The sequence below is a fragment of the Ruditapes philippinarum genome, unplaced genomic scaffold, assembly GCF_026571515.1.
Source record: "Ruditapes philippinarum isolate M1 unplaced genomic scaffold, ASM2657151v2 ctg4134_1_1_1_1, whole genome shotgun sequence".
Lineage (NCBI taxonomy): Eukaryota > Metazoa > Mollusca > Bivalvia > Venerida > Veneridae > Ruditapes > Ruditapes philippinarum.
Genome location: NW_026857240.1, coordinates 183,548 through 208,976, shown reverse-complemented (window position 1 = coordinate 208,976; position 25,429 = coordinate 183,548). Strand labels below are relative to the sequence as shown.

Below are 25,429 nucleotides of genomic sequence, written 5' to 3'. Positions count from 1 at the left end.
GGTTAAACATGTTGGAGCACAGGTGGGCAAAGTGCATTGATGTAGAGGGCGGTTATATTGAAAAGTAAGACCATTAGTTGGGTTCTCTGACTACCGGAAGTACATCGGGCCTACAACTTTTTGATCAATCCTCGTATACCACATCCATGTACTAATATATCAGATGGCTTGTCAGACAGTAATTAAGTACTACCTGTACTACCTGCTACTAATTTGCCAATATCACCTCCAACGGCTTACAATGCATCACAGTGTACCCCTGACATCCAAAAGCCACCTGCTACTGATGAGCCTATATAAAAATATACATATACATGTAGTATGTAATTTTCTCATATCAAGGGTTTTTATAATTATTAATTATGAGAATTTTTGTATAACATATGCAGACCCATATTCTATGTGTAGTTAATTGTATATTGTTGTACTTATGTTCATGAAAGATTCTGTATTTATTTGTTAAAGTTTTTATTCCCGCGTTAACGCCAAGTTATGTTTAGCGTATAGTTAAACGAAGGTTGCGTCATTCGTCATTTGTTATATTATAAACATCATTTTTTTCTGAAAAAGACTAAACGTCAAAAACTAAAGAAAAGCGTTTGTTTTCATTGAACCGATTATACAGTCATTTGATTCAATCTTATAATACCCTGTGGCTAAAGTCAAGAAGAACTAAAAATCTACCAGGATCGTACTTGGCCAGACACATTTGATACGATGTACGCAGTTAACTCAAATACTGACAATGGCTTGATACGATCTTCAGAACATACAATTAATAGAGAGGCCTACCCATAAAAATTAAAAACAAAACAAAAATGTTAAAACCAGGGTTAAAACGTCTAAGTGACTCGAGCATTATCCGGTGCCAATTAATAACAAACGATCTCCGCTTCTTTTGGCAATTGGATAAACGTGTTTAGAAAATAACTTACATTCACTGCAGTCATTTGGGAATTTGTTTCATTAAAGTAAATTTATAAATAGAAACATTTTCTCTGCTGTTAACAGATATTTTTGGCAGAAGAGTAAATAATCAAAATACCTCTACATTTCTCCCTTCTACCTATGGATGACCAGTTTGTTTTTAAATTTTCAAAAAGAAAAGGATCCAATTCTTAGAACTATACTTAATATGCTTTTTATCTTAATTGGTATCTATTATAGCATTTCCAGTCTTTATTATAGTTCAGGCAAATACAAATTCAGATTACTTTTTTGTACCCAGTCAATAAATTACCACTGGTGTCCGTTCTGGAACGAACGATGTCTCAGCAACGTGTTTTGTAATAGACAGGCATTGTCTGTTTTGTATACTCGTCTGTCGATGTCAAATAATAGACACTGAATATTTTACAACAGGTATACATATATCTTCTTGAATTAAGAAATCCCAGTGATCTAAGGTAAAATATTTTCTCAAATAATGTGTGCATTAGTTAATGGTAGACATAGACTTTTCTTCAGTAACGAAACCGTGTTTTTGTCCGTTTCATGACGTCATTACAAATATCTTAATAATCCTGAAAAGCACGGGGGAAATGCATTGTTTCTTGGCAGGGATAATATAATGATCAATGACAAGGAATTGAATGATTTAAATTGTTGTGATAGTGGTGCATGTAAAGTAGACAAATAAGGTGCATTTCTTCTCCCTCTAAAGACAAGAAGTAGCTACGTATGTTTATAGGCCTACAACAAACAATTATTAAACAGATATTGCAGACTGAACCGTTATCGGGATAAAGACAATTATAATTTATTATATTATTGATGCATTATTTTACGAGAAAATACATATACATGTAGTTTTATTCAGAATCTAACTCATTGCTGAATTTCACTTCGGACAAGAACATGAATTAAGAAGTCGACCGAAGTTGCGTAGATGCTCTTTTCAGACAACACCCCAAAACCTCCTTCACGATACTTTAATGATAGTAATAAAAATTCGTGTAGATTTTTGTAACTTTATTAGAATGATGTGACACACTTATATACTTAGTTAATATTACCTATCACTCGCATTGTGTTTAATAATAGTCTAAATGGGTCATAAACATAACATTTCAAAACGATATTTATCCAGCTAATATTGAATTTCTGATCTATGAATATTTAATCTATGAAAATAAACAATGTAGAATAGTTGGGGCACGGGCTTAAAATCCGTGGTTGAAATCTTATATAGTGAAACGGGCCGGGCCAGAGTTTTTCAATATCTCTATATTTGAAAGATCCTGGTATGTTGAAATATCAAGGAATTGAAGTGGTTAAACTTGATGTTTACTATATAGTAAGCTCTTTGTGAGATAAAAGATACACATATTCCTTTCACTCTGAACCAAATGTATGCGAATACTCACTTCGCTCAGGTTTGATATTTAGTATCGTTGAACCTTACAGAGAGCGCGAATATTAATTTAGTGGTCTTCAATACTAATATTATTGAATATCATAGACGTTGCCTTCTTATACAAAAGTCGAGGTGAAAAGTGAGCGACCATAAACTTAAATTATCCTGCATTGTTACCATAAAGAAAGGTAATAATTTTTACATCGTCATTGATATTACTACGTTAGCAGATGCTTAAAATATTTTTCTCATAGTTTCAACAGAGTACAAGTTTATTGCTTTCAATTTACAAGAAAAACGGCGTCGAGGATAATTGAGGCCCGTATTGAGGGAACCAGATTAGTATTGAGGGTGCTGAACGGTTAATTCGTCCCCAAATCAACTCGGCACGGGCCATCGATGACCAATATTTAAATGTTAGCAACATATAGATTCTATCTTTTGTCTGCAAAAATCTAACATGTTGTAACAATTAATATTTTTATATTGTATATCATAATATGACTATTAAACTGAAATTGTAACAAAAAGAATATTTACCTTGAGTGTGTTGAATTTCTGAAGACAAAGCAAAATCTGTCATAAGGTTTTATGTATAGTTTATGAATGACAAAATACAGTTTGAAGTCTGTTGTTGAGCAGACAGATGCTATTTTTTTTGCAACAACACTAAGAACTGACCCTATTATATGAAAGTAGGCAAAGCCTATATGAATGGGAAGTCAGATAAAAAATCTGTTCATTTGTTATTTTATATTTTCAATTTAAAGGTGTCATTCGATATTTTATGCACCGCTTCCGTTTTCAATTGGAACTCCTCAGCGGTATTCTTTACATTAAAAATAGAGGGGCCCATCTAAAAAAGATACTGAATATTTCGATGATAGGTATAAAAATCTATATATTAATTTTTTAATTAATTTTTATTTGATTTCCTTTTAAATATACTTGTGCAGTCTATAGAGAGGCAAGCCAAAGCCCTTTGACTTCCCAAAGTTATTAAGTTTGTTCTTCCTGCTATACAAAACACTGTATTTTGTCCCTTAAATTTAGTACCAACCTCTGCAAATTGCCCTGTAAAAATGTCACAGTATGATAATACATGTATATACAAATATAATTGTTTTGTAGTTATGGATGTTGAAGGAGATGAAGATGATCTTGAACAGTTTATGGAGGTGGTCACTATGTACAGGTGTAAATTCTGCATCTTTACAGCAACTAGTCCTCGAGAGATGGCGCTACATGTTAAACATACACACATCAAGAAATCTACATTTACAGGTAAAATATTTGTGTAATATGGACAGTTTAACATTTTTAGCCTAACTAACCCAAGTTTGTTTTTTTGTTTCATTTTACGCCTTTTTCCAACAGTATTTCAGTCATATAGGTGGGTAGTTTCCTAACCATCGTTCCTTGAGAGTTACACCAGTACTAGACTACCTTCCTCCATGCTAAACTACCAAAGCATCTCCCGGGGATAGAACCCACGCCAGAGAGGTAATTGGATTAGAAGTCATCGACTCTAACCCCTCGACCACGGAGGCGGTCAAAGTTTGGCTTTGCTAGTCGTCTTGGTATAACTAGGTCTTTTCAAAATTTTGTTCAAAACAAATAAGTGTACCTACAATACCTCTTATAAATTTAATTTTTAAAGATACAGCAAAGATATATCATTACTTTTCACAAATTCTTATAATATGACTTTGAAGTTTCTTTACTTAATTTACTTTATTGGCATTAGCGTTAACTGTTGCATGTTCAACAATGTCGCTTTAAAGGAGACATAGATGATAGCATGGCATCATAATTTTAACTTTTCTTTTTATACCCCCGCACAATAAAGTTGTAAGGGGGGTATACTGGAATCAGCTTGGCTGTCCGGCCCTCTGTCGGTTTTTTCTTGTCCGACCAATAACTTAAGATTCCTTTGACCCACAGTCTTCATATTTGGCATGGAGATTAGTCATGACTAGTAGATGACCCCTATTGATTTTGAGGTCACCAGGTCAAAGGTCAAGGTCACAGGGGCCTTGACTTCAAAAAGCTTGTCCGCCCAATAACTTAAGATTGCTTTGACCCATAGTCTTCATATTTGACATTGAGGTTAGTCTCGATTAGTAGATGACCCTATTGACTTTGATGGTCACCAGGGTCAAAGGTCAAGGTCAACAGGGGCCTTTGGACTTTAATAACTTGTCCGCCCAATAACTTAAGATTCCTTTGACCCACAGTCTTCATATTTTGGTATGGAGGTTTAGTCATGATTAGTAGATGACCCCATATTGACTTTGAGGTCACCCAGGTCAAAGGTTAAGGTCACAGGGGCCTTGACTTCAAAAGGCTTGTCCGCCCAAGTAACTTAAGATGCCTTTGACCTACAGTCCTCATATTTGCATGGAGGTTTAGTAACATGATTAGTAGAGTGTGACCCCTATTGATTTTGAGGTCAAAGGTCCAAGGTCACAGGGGCTTTGACTTTAAAAAGCTTTTCCGCCCAATAAACTTTAGATTCCCCTTTGACCCACAGTCTTCATATTTGGCATGGAGGTTAGTCATGATTAGTAGATGACCCCTATTGACTTTGAGGTCAAAGGTCAAGGTCACAGGGGTCTTGGCTATAAAAAGCTTGTCTGCCCATTAACTTAAGATTCCTTTGACCCACAGTCTTCATATTTGGCATGGAGGTTAGTCATGACTAGTAGATGACCCCTTTTGATTTTGAGGTCACTGGATCAAAGGTCAAGGTCACAGGGACTTTGACTTCAAAAAGTTTGTCTGCCCAATAACTTAAGATTCCTTTGACCCACAGTCTTCATATTTGGCATGGAGGTTAATCATGATTAATAGGTGACCCCTATTGATTTTTTAGGTCACTGGGTCAAAGGTCAAGGTCACAGGAGCCTTGACTAAAAAAGTTTGTCCACCCATTAACTTAAGAAATCTTTAGGCATACTTTATTCAATTTAAAGAAAGTGTCTGTTATTTTCATGGACAAATAAGTTAATATGAATTTTTTTAAGAATAACATGTGTTTTCAATGGTTGAAACAGATTTTGATTGTTTGATCAATACATTGTAGACATTGTCTCCCCTGTAACGAGTGCTACACAGACCAGTCTGCCGATGGATAACGACACCAAACCATCAGATAACCTTATACTACAAAGTGGTAATCCTACAATATCAAAGCTTGATGTTTCATACAGACGCACAGACGCCCTAGAGTCGATAGCTTCAGAAGTCAACTATGACCACAATGGTATTGATATAAATTCTACAAGTGAATCCTCGCAGAGTTTATATACTAATTTGTCACCAGTCAGTTTGCCCATCTCTACAAGCAACTTGTCAACTCACAAAAATATGATTATAACTTTATCTAACAACAACCAGCAAGCAGTACTAGAACAAACTCAGTCAAACATTGTACCAGAAGTTAGCAGTTCAGAACAACAGACTAATGATTACCAGTTCATTTGTCAGAATTCGGACGGACAGTATATATTACAAAACTCGGAAAATGTCCAGATTGGTACCAATGGGATGGTGCATGTTTTGGTGCAAGATTCTGGTGCCGAACCTTCACTCACCACAGATGCTTTGACGGAAAATAATGAGGAAAGTTACATGGTGGCAGGAAGTTTAAACGATCCGCCCAGTCTAGAGACAGATGTTGACACACTGAGTAAGAAAGTTATAATTTCTGACTGTTTTATTTTTGTTAATTTGATTATATATTTTAGGTTATTTGCAATCCAAAATATATAATATTGACAATTTTCTGTATTCAGCAACTTAAGACAATGTCATTTGGCTTTCTATTGATTTAATCATAAAGTCTGTAATAAATTCCCTTTAGTGAATTTTTTGAAAAGTTTGTTTGAAGCTTAGAGTTGCTGTTTTGTGAGGGTTTCAGATTGATTGGTTAACCATAAAATGCCACTGAGAATAAAAATAGATTTCCTACATTTCCTGATATATCAATTTATTTTTATTCCTCATTTTCTTTTCGAGATAAGTTACTTTTCCAGTTAATTTTACGAGTGTCAGTGGTTGATTGGCTAACAATGTTGACCTCAAACCAATTTCCCTTTACTGCTGTAGGGCTCAAATCCTGCCAACCTGCCAGGGACTGTGAATTCTTTGAAATGAGGAAGTTATCCAGCTTGCTTACAGGTTACTAGCGGTTCTAATTAGGTTCATGTCTGTGTCTGAATAACACATGGAGAGACACGCTCACAAAATTTGATATTTGTTACCATGTACACTAGATATATTTCATGAATATTTTATACAATAGATACAGGAGAAGATAACTTGGCAGAACTAAGACAAACAGACATCCAGGACGACATTGTTACAAAAGAATTGTATCTTTGTGGTAACTGCAGTGAGGGATTTGCTTCTATTCAGGTAGGCATTCATTTAAACCTTTGACCTTTACTGTGGGAAGTGGGCCTCCGTGGGTGAGTGGTTAAGGTCATTGACTTCAAATCCCTTATCCATCTCCACTGGGTTCAATCCCACCAGGGACTTTCGATTCATGTGATGCTTACTTAAGGAACTTTGTTGGTTCTACTCAGGTGCCAACTTGTGCCTGAAATAATACTGCTTTGCCTGAAATAATGCACAGAGGGGTATCTTAGGTCTTACTCTACCAGTAAAACTGGAAAGCTGCCTTTGACCACTACTGTATTGATGCCATGTAAAATCTAAACACATACAAAAAAATACTAAGGGAAAGGATATTGAACAAGTATTTAAGATTAGGTTTGAAGTATATGGATGTTTTGTGTATGTGCATGTGTGTATTTTGTTACTGATACTTAATCAAGGTAAAATTATGTTAAGTAGGCAATGCCTGCCACAAAGTTTTTCTTAACTACTCATTATATAGAAAGCCACACACACAGTTTAAATAAATTGTGATTATAAGCCACACACACAGTTTAAATAAATTGTGATTATTTGAATTTTAGGCTTGTAAGGATCACATGACCAAAATTCACGAAGTGACAGATTTTCAGACAAGTTGTCGTGTAGATGCCGGAACACAAGTGGAACCGAAGAAGAAACCAGGTCGAAAGAAGAAATCCGATCTCATTGAGCAAGTGAAGACAGAACCGGAAGATATTGTGATGTCAGAATCTGATGAAGATTGGGCCGAACAGTTGATGTCATATTCAACACGCAGCAGACGGAAAAGAAGACCGCCACAGGCCTTAAAGGATGATTACTATCTTGGGCGTACCAAGAGAAAAGAACAGAAAAAGAGGGAACCAAAAGAACAGAATGTTAGATGTGAAAAGCCTGGTAATGTTGTTTTTTGTGTGGTTTCTTAGTTAAAGAGATTATTATTTGAATCAATTAGATAAATTGTACTATAAGCTAGAGTGTCTCAGTTCTAGAATGAGGTCCAAGTTATAATCGGTTCAAGTTTATACTATACTATTCATCTGACAGAGACCTAAAAGGCTAGCTTATAATTTATTTAGTATTTGTTATATTGACATTATTGATGTTTTATATATTATTTAGGATATAACTTAATAAATAGTATGTGTGCAATTTTAAGTTATCTACCAGTCTTAAAGGGACTCCACTGAGGTTTAAAAACCTAAAAACATAACATTTGAATTTCTTACATAAATGAGCTGGGGCACTTAAAACAGACATATATGCAAAGATAGTTAAGAAATATACTTTGAAATAATTTGAAAATCATATTTTTATGCTTTTCTTAGCCGGATTTGAGTGAAAAGCGTTTAAACACTTTTCATTTTGTGTCATTTTTAGTTCACCTCTCACAAAGTGACAGGGTGAGCTTTTGTGATCGCTTTTCGTCCGGCTTCCGTCCGTCGTCCGTCCGTAAACTTTTGCTTTAAATGACATCTCCTCATAAACCACTGAGCCAATTTCATCCAAACTTCACAGGAATGTTCCTTTGGTGGTCACCTTTAAAAATTGTTCAAAGAATTTAATTCCATGCAGAACTCTGGTTGCCATGGCAACCGAAAGAAAAATCTTTAAATATCTTCTTTTAAACAACCCTAAGAGCTAGAGCTTAGATATTTGGCATGAAACATCTTCTAGTGAGTGTCTACCAAGTTGTTCAAATAAAAGCCCTGGGGTCAAAATTGGCCCCGCCCCAGGGGGTCTTTAATTTTTCCTATATGCATATAGTAAAAACTTAAAAAATCTTCTTTTAAAGAACCGTAAGAGCTAGAGCTTAGATATTTGGCATGAAACATCTTCTAGTGAATGTCTACCAAGTTTGTTCAAATAAAAGCCCTTGGGTCAAAATTGGCCCCGCCCCAGGGGATCATTGATTTTCCCTATATGCATATAGTAAAAAACTTAAAAAAATCTTCTTTTAAAGAACCCAAAGAGCTAGAGCTAAGATATTTGGCATGAAACATCTTCTAGTGAGTGTCTACCAAATTTGTTCAAATAAAAGCCCTGGGGTCAAAATTGGCCCCGCCCCGGGGGGTCATTGATTTTCCCTATATGCATATAGTAAAAAACTTAAAAAATCTTCTTTTAAAGAACCGTAAGAGCTAGAGCTTAGATATTTGGCATGAAACATCTTCTAGTGAATGTCTACCAAGTTTGTTCAAATAAAAGCCCTGGGGTCAAAATTGGCCCCGCCCCGGGGGGTCATTGATTTTCCCTATATGCATATAGTAAAAAACTTAAAAAATCTTCTTTTAAAGAACGTAAGAGCTAGAGCTAAGATATTTGGCATGAAACATCTTCTAATGAGTGTCTACCAAGTTTGTTCAAATAAAAGCCCTGGGGTCAAAACTGGCCCGCCCCAGGGGGTCATTGATTTTCCCTATATGCATATAGTAAAAACTTAAAAAAATCTTCTTTTAAAAAACCCAAAGAGCTAGAGCTAAGATATTTGGCATGAAACATCTTCTAGTGAGTGTCTACCAAGTTTGTTCAAATAAAAGCCCTGGGGCAAAATTGGCCCCGCCCCGGGGGGTCATTGATTTTCCCTATATGCATATAGTAAAAACTTAAAAAAATCTTCTTTTAAAGAACCGTAAGAGCTAGAGCTTAGATATTTGGCATGAAACATCTTCTAGTGAATGTCTACAAAGTTTGTTCAAATAAAAGCCCTGGGGTCAAAATTGGCCCCGCCCCAGGGGGTCATTGATTTTCCCAATATGCATATAGTAAAAACTTAAAAAATCTTCTTTTAAAGAACCGTAAGAGCTAGAGCTAAGATATTTAGCATGAAACATCTTCTAATGAGTGTCTACCAAGTTTGTTCAAATAAAAGCCCTGGGGTCAAAACTGGCCCCCCCCAGGGGTCATTGATTTTCCCTATATGCATATATTAAAAACTTAAAAAATTTTCTTTTAAAGAACCGTCAAGAGCTAGAGCTAGATATTTGGCATGAAACATCTTCTAGTGAGTGTCTACCAAGTTTGTTCAAATAAAAGCCCTGGGGTCAAAATTGGCCCCGCCCCAGGGGATCATTGATTTTCCCTTATATGTGTATAGTAAAAACTTAAAAATCTTCTTTTAAAAAACCCAAAGAGCTAGAGCTAAGATATTTGGCATGAAACATCTTCTAGTGAGTGTCTACCAAGTTTGTTCAAATAAAAGCCCTGGGGTCAAAATTGGCTCCGCCCCGGGGGTCATTGATTTTCCCTATATGCATATAGTAAAAACTTAAAAAAATCTTCTTTTAAAGAACGTAAGAGCTAGAGCTTAGATATTTGGCATGAAACATCTTCTAGTGAATGTCTACAAAGTTTGTTCAAATAAAAGCCCTGGGGTCAAAATTGGCCCGCCCCAGGGGGTCATTGATTTTCCCAATATGCATATAGTAAAAACTTAAAAAATCTTCTTTTAAAGAACCGTAAGAGCTAGAGCTAAGATATTTGGCATGAAACATCTTCTAATGAGTGTCTACCAAGTTTGTTCAAATAAAAGCCCTGGGGTCAAAACTGGCCCCGCCCAAGGGGGTCATTGATTTTCCCTATATGCATATATTAAAAACTTTAAAAATTTTCTTTTAAAGAACTCAAAGAGCTAGAGCTTAAGATATTTGGCATGAAACATCTTCTAGTGAGTGTCTACAAAGTTTGTTAAAATAAAAGCCCTGGGGTCAAAATTGGCCCCGCCCCAGGGGATCATTGATTTTCCCATATGTGTATAGCAAAAACTTAAAAAATCTTCTTTTAAAAAACCCAAAGAGCTAGAGCTAAGATATTTGCATGAAACATCTTCTAGTGAGTGTCTACCAAGTTTGTTCAAATAAAAGCCCTGGAGTCAAAATTGGCTCCGCCCCGGGGGGTCATTGATTTTCCCTATATGCATATAGTAAAAACTTAAAAAATCTTCTTTTAAAGAATCGTAAGAGCTAGAGCTTAGATATTTGGCATGAAGCATCTTCTAATGAGTGTCTACCAAGTTTGTTCAAATAAAAGCCCTGGGGTCAAAATTGGCCCGCCCCAGGGGTCATTGATTTTCCCTATATGTGCATATAGTAAAAACTTAAAAAATCTTCATTTAAAGAACCCAAAGAGCTAGAGCTAAGATATTTTGCATGAAACATCTTCTAGTGAGTGTCTACCAAGTTTGTTCAAATAAAAGCCCTGAGGTCAAAATTGGCCCCGCCCCGGGGGGTCATTGATTTTCCCTATATGCATATAGTAAAAACTTAAAAAAATCTTCTTTTAAAGAACCGTAAGAGCTAGAGCTTAGATATTTGGCATGAAACATCTTCTAGTGAATGTCTACCAAGTTTGTTCAAATAAAAGCCCTGGGGTCAAAATTGGCCCCGCCCCAGGGGGTCATTGATTTTCCCTATATGCATATAGTAAAAACTTAAAAAATCTTCTTTTAAAGAACCGTAAGAGCTAGAGCTAAGATATTTAGCATGAAACATCTTCTAATGAGTGTCTACCAAGTTTGTTCAAATAAAAGCCCTGGGGTCAAAACTGGCCCCGCCCCAGGGGGTCATTGATTTTCCCTATATGCATATATTAAAAACTTAAAAAATTTTCTTTTAAAGAACTCAAAGAGCTAGAGCTAAGATATTTGGCATGAAACATCTTCTAGTGAGTGTCTACCAAGTTTGTTCAAATAAAAGCCCTGGGGTCAAAATTGGCCCCGCCCCAGGGGATCATTGATTTTCCTTATATGTGTATAGCAAAAACTTAAAAATCTTCTTTTAAAAAACCCAAAGAGCTAGAGCTAAGATATTTGGCATGAAACATCTTCTAGTGAGTGTCTACCAAGTTTGTTCAAATAAAAGCCCTGGAGTCAAAATTGGCTCCGCCCCGGGGGGTCATTGATTTTCCCTATATGCATATAGTAAAAACTTAAAAAATCTTCTTTTAAAGAATCGTAAGAGCTAGAGCTTAGATATTTGGCATGAAGCATCTTCTAATGAGTGTCTACCAAGTTTGTTCAAATAAAAGCCCTGGAGTCAAAATTGGCCCGCCCCAGGGGGTCATTGATTTTCCCTATATGCATATAGTAAAAACTTAAAAAAATCTTCATTTAAAGAACCCAAAGAGCTAGAGCTAAGATATTTTGCATGAAACATCTTCTAGTGAGTGTCTACCAAGATTGTTCAAATAAAAGCCCTGAGGTCAAAATTGGCCCCGCCCCGGGGGTCATTGATTTTCCCTATATGCATATAGTAAAAACTTAAAAAATCTTCTTTTAAAGAACCGTAAGAGCTAGAGCTTAGATATTTGGCATGAAACATCTTCTAGTGAATGTCTACAAAGTTTGTTCAAATAAAAGCCCTGGGGTCAAAATTGGCCCCGCCCCAGGGGGTCATTGATTTTCCCTATATGCATATAGTAAAAACTTAAAAAATCTTCTTTTAAAGAACCGTAAGAGCTAGAGCTAAGATATTTGGCATGAAACATCTTCTAATGAGTGTCTACCAAGTTTGTTCAAATAAAAGCCCTGGGGTCAAAACTAGCCCGCCCCAGGGGGTCATTGATTTTCCCTATATGCATATAGTAAAAACTTAAAAAATCTTCTTTTAAAGAACCCAAAGAGCTAGAGCTAAGATATTTGGCATGAAACATCTTCTAGTGAGTGTCTACCAAGTTTGTTCAAATAAAAGCCCTGAGGTCAAAATTGGCCCCGCCCCGGGGGGTCATTGATTTTCCCTATATGCATATAGTAAAAACTTAAAAAATCTTCTTTTAAAGAACCGTAAGAGCTAGAGCTTAGATATTTGGCATGAAACATCTTCTAGTGAATGTCTACAAAGTTTGTTCAAATAAAAGCCCTGGGGTCAAAATTGGCCCCGCCCCAGGGGGTCATTGATTTTCCCAATATGCATATAGTAAAAACTTAAAAAATCTTCTTTTAAAGAACCGTAAGAGCTAGAGCTAAGATATTTAGCATGAAACATCTTCTAATGAGTGTCTACCAAGTTTGTTCAAATAAAAGCCCTGGGGTCAAAACTGGCCCCGCCCCAGGGGGTCATTGATTTTCCCTATATGCATATTATATTAAAAACTTAAAAAATTTTCTTTTAAAGAACTCAAAGAGTTAGAGCTAAGATATTTGGCATGAAACATCTTCTAGTGAGTGTCTACCAAGTTTGTTCAAATAAAAGCCCTGGGGTCAAAATTGGCCCCGCCCCAGGGGATCATTGATTTTCCTTATATGTGTATAGCAAAAACTTAAAAATCTTCTTTTAAAAAACCCAAAGAGCTAGAGCTAAGATATTTGGCATGAAACATCTTCTAGTGAGTGTCTACCAAGTTTGTTCAAATAAAAGCCCTGGGGTCAAAATTGGCTCCGCCCCGGGGGGTCATTGATTTTCCCTATATGCATATAGTAAAAACTTAAAAAAATCTTCTTTTAAAGAACCGTAAGAGCTAGAGCTTAGATATTTGGCATGAAACATCTTCTAGTGAATGTCTACAAAGTTTGTTCAAATAAAAGCCCTGGGGTCAAAATTGGCCCCGCCCCAGGGGGTCATTGATTTTCCCAATATGCATATAGTAAAAACTTAAAAAATCTTCTTTTAAAGAACCGTAAGAGCTAGAGCTAAGATATTTAGCATGAAACATCTTCTAATGAGTGTCTACCAAGTTTGTTCAAATAAAAGCCCTGGGGTCAAAACTGGCCCCGCCCAAGGGGGTCATTGATTTTCCCTATATGCATATATTAAAAACTTTAAAAATTTTCTTTTAAAGAACTCAAAGAGCTAGAGCTAAGATATTTGGCATGAAACATCTTCTAGTGAGTGTCTACCAAGTTTGTTAAAATAAAAGCCCTGGGGTCAAAATTGGCCCCGCCCCAGGGGATCATTGATTTTCCTTATATGTGTATAGCAAAAACTTAAAAATCTTCTTTTAAAAAACCCAAAGAGCTAGAGCTAAGATATTTGGCATGAAACATCTTCTAGTGAGTGTCTACCAAGTTTGTTCAAATAAAAGCCCTGGAGTCAAAATTGGCTCCGCCCCGGGGGGTCATTGATTTTCCCTATATGCATATAGTAAAAACTTAAAAAATCTTCTTTTAAAGAATCGTAAGAGCTAGAGCTTAGATATTTGGCATGAAGCATCTTCTAATGAGTGTCTACCAAGTTTGTTCAAATAAAAGCCCTGGGGTCAAAATTGGCCCGCCCCAGGGGGTCATTGATTTTCCCTATATGCATATAGTAAAAACTTAAAAAAATCTTCATTTAAAGAACCCAAAGAGCTAGAGCTAAGATATTTTGCATGAAACATCTTCTAGTGAGTGTCTACCAAGATTGTTCAAATAAAAGCCCTGAGGTCAAAATTGGCCCCGCCCCGGGGGGTCATTGATTTTCCCTATATGCATATAGTAAAAACTTAAAAAATCTTCTTTTAAAGAACCGTAAGAGCTAGAGCTTAGATATATGGCATGAAACATCTTCTAGTGAATGTCTACAAAGTTTGTTCAAATAAAAGCCCTGGGGTCAAAATTGGCCCCGCCCCAGGGGGTCATTGATTTTCCCTATATGCATATAGTAAAAACTTAAAAAATCTTCTTTTAAAGAACCGTAAGAGCTAGAGCTAAGATATTTAGCATGAAACATCTTCTAATGAGTGTCTACCAAGTTTGTTCAAATAAAAGCCCTGGGGTCAAAACTAGCCCGCCCCAGGGGGTCATTGATTTTCCCTATATGCATATAGTAAAAACTTAAAAAATCTTCTTTTAAAGAACCCAAAGAGCTAGAGCTAAGATACGAGGTATGTTCAAAAAGTTCGTGGATTTTTGCTGTCATTTTTTACTTGGTTCATAAAAACACCCTTAGTGGATATGAATCGAAAGAGTGTCTTTATTTTCAAAAGTAAGATTTACTTTTATTGTTAACTTTTATTTCCTTTACGAGTTATGTGCACTTTAATAACCATGGCAACGCAACATCGGCGCACGCCGAAATTTTCATATAATGTTTAAATATAAACAAATGTTGAAACAAATTAAATGATTGTTTTATGAAGTTAAATACAAGTAATCATCTATTAATATTTAAATGACATAAATCTGACTTTTGGCGTCGTTTGGACGTTGAATAGCTGAACAAACAAGTTTTGAGCAGCAGTAGACAGACGGGTAAGTTGGGAAGTATAAACCCCGTTTAAAAACTAGAAATTCGCTCTTTCGGATATTTTTACCAATAAATGTGGTAAACTCCTTTATATTTTTATAAGGTGATTAAATTAACGAAAAACAATGAGTTGTCGAGCAAGTCTCTTGGTTTCAGGTCGCGCAAGCGATTCAAATACGGCAAATACATGCTCACAGACAGAAAGGGCGACGAATAATTTTAGTGGCAAATTGTCGCCAATTGCAAAAGATCTACAGAAGTTCAGGCATTATGACAGTTTTGCGAGATGTCCAACATGTTTAATTTCTGCATCGGGTCTATGCATTTAATTCTGACAAAACAATTTAATTTAATTAAAATAATATTTTATTTCATTCATCAGGATATAATTATGCGTATTTACAATAAATACTTGTAGTTATTATTTGTATTTCCTCTATTTACCCTGGTCCGTTTGATAATTAATGCTAGCCGGTGTTCAGTAGATTTACCGCATAGAATAATTGTCAGTTGATAAAATATTTTCTTTATCATCGATAATCATATTGTTTAAAGATCGGACGAGGGCGGTTTCAAATTGATACTATCAATCAACAATTGAATTAACTTAATAACACTGTCCTTTTAGTGTCTAAATTACTCAAAAATCCCGATAAAGAGCGGAAAGTATGCGGCACTCGGACCTTTATACGGAGAATGGAGCGAATAGATGACCACTTTATATCTCGGGTCATCATCGCAAACAGAAAAATGGTTTTGGTATATGATCCGCAGATATTGAACACTAAAAAGATTACTTTCAGAAACAATGGCGCTGGTAAAATGTTTAACTTATATTGCGACGTCACGAACGTCATTTTGTTTCATCATCAGCGTGCGCCGGATTGTGCACCCCTTGTGATTTGTAAATGTCACAGAATTTTTATTTGTAAACATATTGTATTGATTTTTTCACTGTTTATTAAGGACATATTTTTATATATGTCTCTTGTAAAATCATATACGCAAATTAAAAGATGTGAACAGTAGCCGCAGTCCACGAACTTTTTGAACAGCCCTCGTATTTGGCATGAAACATCTTCTAGTGAGTGTCTACCAAGTTTGTTCAAATAAAAGCCCTGAGGTCAAAATTGGCCCCGCCCCGGGGGGTCATTGATTTTCCCTATATGCATATAGTAAAAACTTAAAAAATCTTCTTTTAAAGAACCGTAAGAGCTAGAGCTTAGATATTTGGCATGAAACATCTTCTAGTGAATGTCTACAAAGTTTGTTCAAATAAAAGCCCTGGGGTCAAAATTGGCCCCGCCCCAGGGGGTCATTGATTTTCCCAATATGCATATAGTAAAAACTTAAAAAATCTTCTTTTAAAGAACCGTAAGAGCTAGAGCTAAGATATTTAGCATGAAACATCTTCTAATGAGTGTCTACCAAGTTTGTTCAAATAAAAGCCCTGGGGTCAAAACTGGCCCAGCCCCAGGGGGTCATTGATTTTCCCTATATGCATATATTAAAAACTTAAAAAAATCTTCTTTTAAAAATCTAAAAGAGATAGAACTTAGATATTTGCATGGAACATCTTCTAGTGTGTGTCTAGCAAGTTTATTTAAATAAAAGCCCTGGGGTTATATTTGGCTCCGCCCCAGGGGGTCATTGTTTCTCCATATATGTATATGGTAAAAACGTAAAAAATCTTCTTTTAAAAAACCAAAGAGCAAGAGCTTAGATATTTAGCATGAAACATCTTCTAATGGGTGTCTACCAAGTTTGTTCAAATAAAAGCCCTGGGGTCAAAATTGGCTCCGCCCCAGGGGGTCATTGATTTTCCCTATATGCATATAGTAAAAACTTAAAAAAATCTTCTTTTAAAGAACGTAAGAGCTAGAGCTTAAGATATTTGGCATGAAACATCTTCTAGTGAATGTCTACAAAGTTTGTTCAAATAAAACCCTGGGGTCAAAATTGGCCCCGCCCCAGGGGGTCATTGATTTTCCCAATATGCATATATAGTAAAAACTTAAAAAATCTTCTTTTAAAGAACCGTAAGAGCTAGAGCTAAGATATTTAGCATGAAACATCTTCTAGTGAGTGTCTACCAAGTTTGTTCAAATAAAAGCCCTGGGGTCAAAATTGGCCCCGCCCCAGGGGGTCATTGATTTTCCTTATATGTATATTAAAAACTTAAAAAATCTTCTTTTAAAGAACTCAAAGAGCTAGAGCTAAGATATTTGGCATGAAACATCTTCTAGTGAGTGTCTACCAAGTTTGTTCAAATAAAAGCCCTGGGGTCAAAATTGGCCCCGCCCCAGGGGGTCATTGATTTTCCCTATATGCATATAGTAAAAACTTAAAAAATCTTCTTTTAAAGAACCCAAAGAGCTAGAGCTTAGATATTTGGCATGAAACATCTTCTAGTGAGTGTCTACCAAGTTTGTTCAAATAAAAGCCCTGGAGTCAAAATTGGCCCCGCCCCAGGGGGTCATTGATTTTCCCTATATGCATATAGTAAAAACTTAAAAAATCTTCTTTTAAAGAACCCAAAGAGCTAGAGCTTAGATATTTGGCATGAAACATCTTCTAGTGAGTGTCTACCAAGTTTGTTCAAATAAAAGCCCTGGAGTCAAAATTGGCCCCGCCCCAGGGGGTCATTGATTTTCCCTATATGCATATAGTAAAAACTTAAAAAATCTTCTTTTTAAAGAACGGTAAGAGCTAGAGCTTAGATATTTGGCATGAAACATCTTCTAGTGAGTGTCTACCAAGTTTGTTCAAATAAAAGCCCTGAGGTCAAAATTGGCCCCGCCCCAGGGGGTCATTGATTTTCCTTATATGTGTATAGCAAAAACTTAAAAAATCTTCTTTTAAAAAACCGTAAGAGCTAGAGCTAAGATATTTGGCATGAAACATCTTCTAGTGAGTGTCTACCAAGTTTGTTCAAATAAAAGCCCTGGAGTCAAAATTGGCTCCGCCCCGGGGGGTCATTGATTTTCCCATTATGCATATAGTAAAAACTTAAAAAATCTTCTTTTAAAGAATCGTAAGAGCTAGAGCTAAGATATTTGGCATGAAACATCTTCTAATGAGTGTCTACCAAGTTTGTTCAAATAAAAGCCCTGGGGTCAAAATTGCCCGCCCCAGGGGGTCATTGATTTTCCCTATATGCATATAGTAAAAACTTAAAAAATCTTCATTTAAAGAACCCAAAGAGCTAGATCTAATATTTTTTGCATGAAACATCTTCTAGTGAGTGTCTACCAAGTTTGTTCAAATAAAAGCCCTGAGGTCAAAATTGGCCCCGCCCCGGGGGTCATTGATTTTCCCTATATGCATATAGTAAAAACTTAAAAAATCTTCTTTTAAAGAACCGTAAGAGCTAGAGCTTAGATATTTGGCATGAAACATCTTCTAGTGAATGTCTACAAAGTTTTTCAAATAAAAGCCCTGGGGTCAAAATTGGCCCCGCCCCAGGGGGTCATTGATTTTCCCTATATGCATATAGTAAAAACTTAAAAAATCTTCTTTTAAAGAACCCAAAGAGCTAGAGCTAAGATATTTAGCATGAAACATCTTCTAATGAGTGTCTACCAAGTTTGTTCAAATAAAAGCCCTGGGGTCAAAATTGGCCCCGCCCCAGGGGGTCATTGATTTTCCCTATATGCATATAGTAAAAACTTAAAAAATCTTCTTTTAAAGAACTCAAAGAGCTAGAGCTAAGATTTTTAGCATGAAACATGTTCTAATGGGTGTCTACCAAGTATGTTCAAATAAAAGCCCTGGGGTCAAAACTGGCCCCGCCCCGGGGGGTCATTGATTTTCCTTATATGTGTATAGCAAAAACTGAAAAATCTTCTTTTAAAAAACCCAATGAGCTAGAACTTAGATGTTTAGCATGAAACATCTTCTTATGGGTGTCTACCAAGTCTGTTCAAATAAACAAATAAAAACCCTTGGGTAAAAATTGGCCGGGGGGGGGGGGCTATACAGGGTTCCCTCTGGGTCAAAATTAGTTTGCGCCACCAAATTCGCCAATCAGAAAAAGTTGGAGCCAATGGCTCCAAAGTTGGAGCCAATATGGAGCCAGTAATTCTGCAAGGGAGACATGCCTATCTTTAGCAGTTATATATCATTAAGATTAAAAACACATATTTATAATGTTGCATTTTATTAGTTGTAACTGCACATGTTTATTATCTAAAATATAGACATAGTATTATGTGGTTTTGAAATTCCATTTGAATAAATACATGTGACATTATAAATGTAATCAAAAACATCATTTTTAGTTAGTAGTGAGGTTTGGAGGTACTGTTTTCCACTGTTTTGCCTTTAGCAGTTCTTATGACTTATTCATTCTCACTGACTGGACTGAGCCATAATCTTTCCAGCTTCTATCTGACATTCTGGTGATCTACAGATACAAAATAAAAAAAAAACATTACTGTAAATTGTCTTCATCTAAAAATCAATAAGAACAAAAATGAAATAGATACTAAGTACTTTTTAACAATGAAGAATATTGTTTATTTTAATAGGTTTTGCATGTGATTAGACATTTCAGCACTTTACATTCAGATATATGAAAATATTAACGCTGCAGTAAACGGTGGCTTTAGATCAATCATTAGTGAAATTATTCTTTTAATTGTCATCCGATTTTATATTTCAAACTGTAATTATTTTAAATTACTTGATGAGCCAACTTACCTAAAGTTCAATGTTTGTCAACATCACGGACGATCTTTCATTTCTCTGACTCGCTACTAACACCATTTGACCACATGTGTAATTATCAGTGCTCCAAGTCAAGGATTAAAGACGTAAATTGTTCCAATTAACACATTGACACTTTTATCTTGTCATGTTCCCGAAGTGTCACACAATTGATGACATTATTGATGATACAGTTTGATAAACAAGCTAATCGCGCGTGACCTTTCACATTAGGGCCGCTTATGTAATTGACGCGGCCGCTTATGATATTTAAGTGTACTAGTTGTCGGATGCTTTTATCTTACGTTGGCGCCAGTAAAATTCGCCAATTGAAGATTTTATGCGCCAGAATTAATATTTTGTCGCATTTGGCGCCATTGGCGAGCGACAGCGGGAACCCTGGCTATATACAGGTGAGCGACCTCAGGGCCATCATGGCCCTCCTGTTTTACAATTTGAACAATTATGTTGGAAAAACAAAGTGTGCGAATGATCTTAGATTTTGCACAAAGATTAGTGGTCTAAACCTACATAAAATAGTATGTTTATCTGGAAAAAATATTTTCACTCCTATCATGTCAAAAACCCTCAGTGGAGTCCCTTTAATGCATAAAAGTTTCCCTTGTTAACCCTTATAGTTAACTCTGAAATGTTGAGATTGTAAAGGATTTCAGTATCAAAGTTTGGCTGTCTTATTGTATCTGAGCCTTATCTGACAGCATGGATGTGAAAGCTGGCCAAGATCTATACTAGTAGAATAGTCAAGTTATTTTCAATGTTAACACTTCAATGGAATTACATTGACTCTTGAGTGCTGTGTCTTTTCCAGGGTAAGTTTATGTGTCCTTATGGTTAATACATCATATTCATAAATCATATGTAACTATAGAGACAACTTATATATAATATGTTACAGGTTGTGGGTTAGGATTTAAAGATGAGGACACCATGAGACAGCACGTCCAATGTCACATTGAAGATGCAGACTTGACTGGGCCGCAATTCCGGTAAAATTTCATGAAATGTTTCATATTTTATTAATTCTATTGATTATTCATGAAGTTCCACTAGCTTAAAGATGATTGGTTGTTTCTTCTTACATGACAGTTCATGCCTGAAAAATGCTCAAGTTTCACGCTTGTAAATTGCCTTAATGGCATAACCTTGAGATCATCATATGACCTTTACTGTAACCTCAAGGTCATCATATGACCTTGATCATACCCTATAGGTCATTATATGATCTTAATCATAATCTGGAGGTCATCATATGACTTTTACAATATATATTTGCTCATGTGATTTTAATAAAAATCTATTTTTATGGGAAAGAATTATTTTAATTCATTAGCGTCTTTTAAGACTAGTTTCTTTTCAAGTGACATATACTATCGGAATTAATTAATTGTAAGGTCATTTAATAAAAATAGCATGTTTCAAATTTGATCACATTTTCCATGAAACACTGTCTTCCACCAATCATTGACATTTTGCATTAACAATTTTTCTGAACACAACTAAATAAATGATCTTACAGATGTACAGCATGTGAAGAAAAGTTTGATACATGGAGGTTAGTGAGACATCACCTGTGGAAGGAGCACAAGATCTCCATAGATCTCCTCAACTGTCCACATTGTCCAATCTATAAAACTGATACACCATCTAAATTAAAGGTAAGACAGACACTTGTACATGTATATGGCACTCTAATAGTTCTGTTTAAAAAAATTTGCACAGAAATTGCCTTATCCTCCTGGTGGCAACAGATGTTACCCATGCAAACAATGCAGACCAAAAACTGATCATGGTCTGGGGCCAGTTTCTCAAAGCTCTGTTAAATTTAACCGTCTGTTAAATTAACAGTCTATTAAAATAGCTAACCAAATGTTACTTTGCTTGCTATTCAGTTAATACATATTTTAAATATTTACTTAAAAATGATTAATGGTTTAGTCCATATTGAAAGGTTAACAAGTCCATTTAAGATATTTTTAATCTTGTAAACCAGAATAATAGTTAGAAGTAAATGAGCATGTCCTTATATGATTTGAACATGGATTTTTACCTACGTTTGATGAACTGTTACTTTTCTGACATTTAATTACCTTCATCCAAGATTGTTATAAGTAATCTGACAAGAAAAAAGTTGATCTTCAAGATTATTAGCTTCAAATCAGGAATGACTTGTCACCATCAGGATCTGGGCACTCGTGGCTCCTTACCCAGCCATTGAATTATTTTTTCATGAGTTAAATTCATAGATACATATCTGTAACTCATATATTGTCATTTGCTCTGCACAATTTGCCTTATAAAATAATATAGATTTGATAAGTACACATATAATTTGATTTATTTCAGATACATTTAGAGACACATGGCAGCGAGCGTGCCTATGCCTGTCCAGTATGTGGTAAAACATTTAAACAATTTGCTCAGATGAAGAACCATGAAACATGTCATCTTCCACAAGATATAGTCAACTCTAAGTCAATGTCAGACAGATGGTTAGTATAATCATGTCATATTTCACAATTCATGATATATTCTTCAATTAAGGCTTATTTCCCCAATGCCAGTGTTAAATGTGATGAAGTGGCGGCCATCATGGCTACAGGGTGCTAGATCACTTGCCCCTCTGCTCTGTGTGTTTGAATCCAGGAACTTTGGATTATTCTATATTAGGAAGTTTTACAGCTAGCTTATAGAAGGTTAGTGGTCCTGTTAAGATATCAGCTTATATCTGAATAAACACATAAAGTAGCAAAGAAGGTCTTCCTTCATTAAGCTAAAATGTCATCACAAAAGCTGCACACTTGTTGTCTGACATTTACATTGTTTATGTAACAAGAAAGCTAACAAAAAAATGAGAAGAAGAAAAGAGTCTGACAGTATTAAGTAAAATGCTAATTCATACATTTGTTACAGGGGGACATTTCACTTCTTTTGACATTTTGCCAGACTATTCAATGTATTCACTATTGTTAGCAATAACCAGCCGTAAGTACTTGAGTTTTATTTGCCTTTATTTCCAGGTATACACCAAAGACATGTAACATTTGTGGTAGAAGATTTGTCAACGTAAAGTGTATGAAGAAGCACAAGGAAGTGGTACATGGTGGGAAAAAAGACTTCAAGTGTACTTACTGTAGTTATGAGTGTTCGAGGAAGGCCATGTTAGTTCTTCATCTTAGAATACACACAGGGCATAAACCATTCAAGTATGTATCTGATGATGTGTTTAGTATAATAGCCAGTTTTATGGTATTTCAGTATTGGGTAAAATTACTGAACATGTGTTCCTATAATCTGTATTAGTATTAACATGATTTTTTTGTAACATACTGTGAATTCACTTATATTTATTGGCATGAAATTTTGTGGTTTTGTCAAAACAGGCATTTTCCTGGGTTCTTTAATTCGTGAATTTTCATTTTCTTTAAAAAAAAGGTTACTTAATGTAAAGTAATCTAACACTTAATCGCCACACTTTTTGTACTTTAAATTTCATCAGATCTTAGATTTGCGGATTGACCTACCCACGAAAACCACGTAAATTTGTGCTCCAGTATCACGAATGATAATGATCATTCCAGTATTTACCTTGCTTTGATTTATGAGCATTTTTATTAAACCCATTTCCATATATACATGCCTTCAACACCTTTTTCACAACCCCTCCCCACCCACAGTCTAGTTTAGGGGATTTCAACGGCAAAATACAAAAATCTAGTTACTAACAGTGTAGAATGTGGTCAACCTGCACAGATCGGAACGCTCTGGCCGGGCTCTATATTTCAGGTGAAGGTTAATTATTTCCAGTAAGTTAATTGTTCAACCATTTTAACTGCTAAAATTCTCCATGTAAACCTTTAATTGAAACAATGATTGAGAATGTATGATGTGTTGCTGTCAATCACAAAACAGCCTTCCATAGAAAAAAAATGATCGAAATACTTTGTTTTACTTTTGTTTTCATTCGTGTTTTTATATAATTTTATCAAACATAATATATTGGTCCTTCATTTATGATTATTTCTTTCAAGTATATACAAGTGTCGGGTTATTAATGTATAACACAGACTTGCTATCAAAAGTAATGGAATGAATTGATACAGCACCTTGCCAATGTCAGGTGTTTAACAATTTGAAGTAACCAAGAAAGAAAAAATAGCATTGTAGATACGGTTTCAAAAATCAAACAAGCTGATTGCATAACCATAGAATTTTATTATTTCCAGATGTGATCAATGTACATATTGCTGTGGGGACCACAACTCTTTACGAAGGCATAAGATGCGTCACACCGGACAAAAACCTTACAGATGTCCACATTGCCCGTATGCCAGTATACAAGCTATATCTCTCAAAGTTCATGTAAAAAACAAACATCCTGGTATGGGAGGAATTTACTGTTGTGACTGGTGTTTATATAAAACTGTTAATAAACAACAGTATGAAAACCATGTGATGGATCATAAGAATGGTTTGATAAAGACAGAACCTGTTGTTAAGGAAATACAGTTGGGTCCATTACAAATAGTTAAAATCCCCGAAACAAAAAGGCCTGGAACCATGATTTTGAGTCCAAATATATCTACAGTGTACACAAGTGTAGCAAACAATCAGAATATATTACAGGTATTACAGACTCGTGCTACCCAGAATTCCAACATACAGGAAGTGCTTCAGCCACATGTTACCCAGAATTCAAATGTACAGGAAGTTATAGAAACATCTGGTACCCAGCCTGTTCTGCAAACACAACCACTTATTCTGGAAGATGGACAAGTTAACCAGTTACAACTACAAATGAATGAAAATAATGAAAATGTCATTGTAGAAGAATTTGGAAAAGAAGTTTTAGCACCCAATGACATTGCTGCCGCGCAGCTTATTTATTCCACTCTCACCGCCATTTCCCAGAATCCTCATAACGGGAAAGAGGACATAGATTGTCAGGGTTTAGTTGCTGGTGTCGAGAGTGGCGACATTCAGACTTCTATTGAAACAAATCTAAAAGAAGGGGTGACAACTCATACTATAACTTTTCATCTTCCGGAAGGTGAAGAAATAACAAGGGAGGTAACTTTACAAGATCAAACTGAATCAAAAGACGGAATAAATGTGATACAGTTGGCAGGAAACAATGAATGGCAAGAATGTGACAGTATAGATGAGTTTCAGGCAACAAATTAACGAGAAGTGAATGAAAAAATGGAATGTATTTATAGTGAATGAAAGAGAATCTCAGTTGATTTACCATAATGCTTGTGATACATGACAGTGCTTTCTATGTAATTCTGCAAATTTAATGGTATTAGTCTTTAGTGTCATAACTCTTAAATGTTTCAGTTCTTATATAATCTTCATCAAACTTTGTCAAAGCACGTTTTGTTATAGATCATCATCATCATAAGGGTAACTGTCTCAAATTACCTATATTAGTAAGAAGAAAATAAAATCTTGTTTTAAATATAGAGACTTATAATAGAATATTGGTTGTTTTGGGTAGTATATGAATTAAAAGGAAGTGTGCTTAGGTGAGTAATAAAATAAAGGGTCATTACTGTTGTTAATGATGAATTTTATGATTGATATAAATTACATAATACAATGTATTAATGAGATGTAATTTGATAAAAAAAAATCAAATGCAACATGTTTTGAAAATTTTGAGTGAGATAATTACTTATTTATCAAGTTTTGTTTTGTTAAAATAAATTTTGGTTAAAATTCTCTTTATTTGTTTTTTATGTAAAGTAATTTGTCTTGAACCTGT

At 35.3% G+C, this 25,429-nt stretch overlaps 1 protein-coding gene across 2 annotated transcripts; it reads left to right on the top strand.

The window, feature by feature from the left end:
• Positions 1 to 2,450: 2,450 nt before the first annotated feature.
• Positions 2,451 to 25,356, top strand: LOC132749148 (zinc finger and BTB domain-containing protein 24-like). 2 transcript variants are annotated; one of them, XM_060738840.1, is made up of 10 exons: positions 2,451 to 2,544; positions 3,488 to 3,640; positions 5,442 to 6,047; positions 6,663 to 6,775; positions 7,342 to 7,675; positions 20,561 to 20,651; positions 21,182 to 21,320; positions 22,009 to 22,154; positions 22,683 to 22,868; positions 23,889 to 25,354. In XM_060738840.1, the coding sequence occupies exons 2-10, from the start codon at positions 3,490 to 3,492 to the stop codon at positions 24,844 to 24,846; spliced, it is 2,724 nt and encodes a 907-aa protein (XP_060594823.1). In that variant the 5' UTR covers positions 2,451 to 2,544; positions 3,488 to 3,489; the 3' UTR covers positions 24,847 to 25,354. The 2 variants fall into 2 exon arrangements, with proteins under 2 accessions (XP_060594823.1, XP_060594824.1); XM_060738841.1 differs by lacking the exon at positions 2,451 to 2,544 and adding an exon at positions 2,699 to 2,772 and having other exon boundaries at positions 23,889 to 25,356.
• The last annotated feature ends 73 nt before the right edge of the window (positions 25,357 to 25,429 follow it).

What these genes read in the sequence shown, in the direction of transcription:
- LOC132749148 (XM_060738841.1), top strand. Translation starts at nt 3,490, where the DNA reads ATGGATGTTGAAGGAGATGAAGATGATCTTGAACAGTTTATGGAGGTG. An exon ending in GACAGATGTTGACACACTGA is followed by an intron (nt 6,048 to 6,662) that starts GTAAGAAAGTTA and finishes TTTATACAATAG; the next exon opens with ATACAGGAGAAGATAACTTG. An exon ending in ACAGGGCATAAACCATTCAA is followed by an intron (nt 22,869 to 23,888) that starts GTATGTATCTGA and finishes TATTATTTCCAG; the next exon opens with ATGTGATCAATGTACATATT.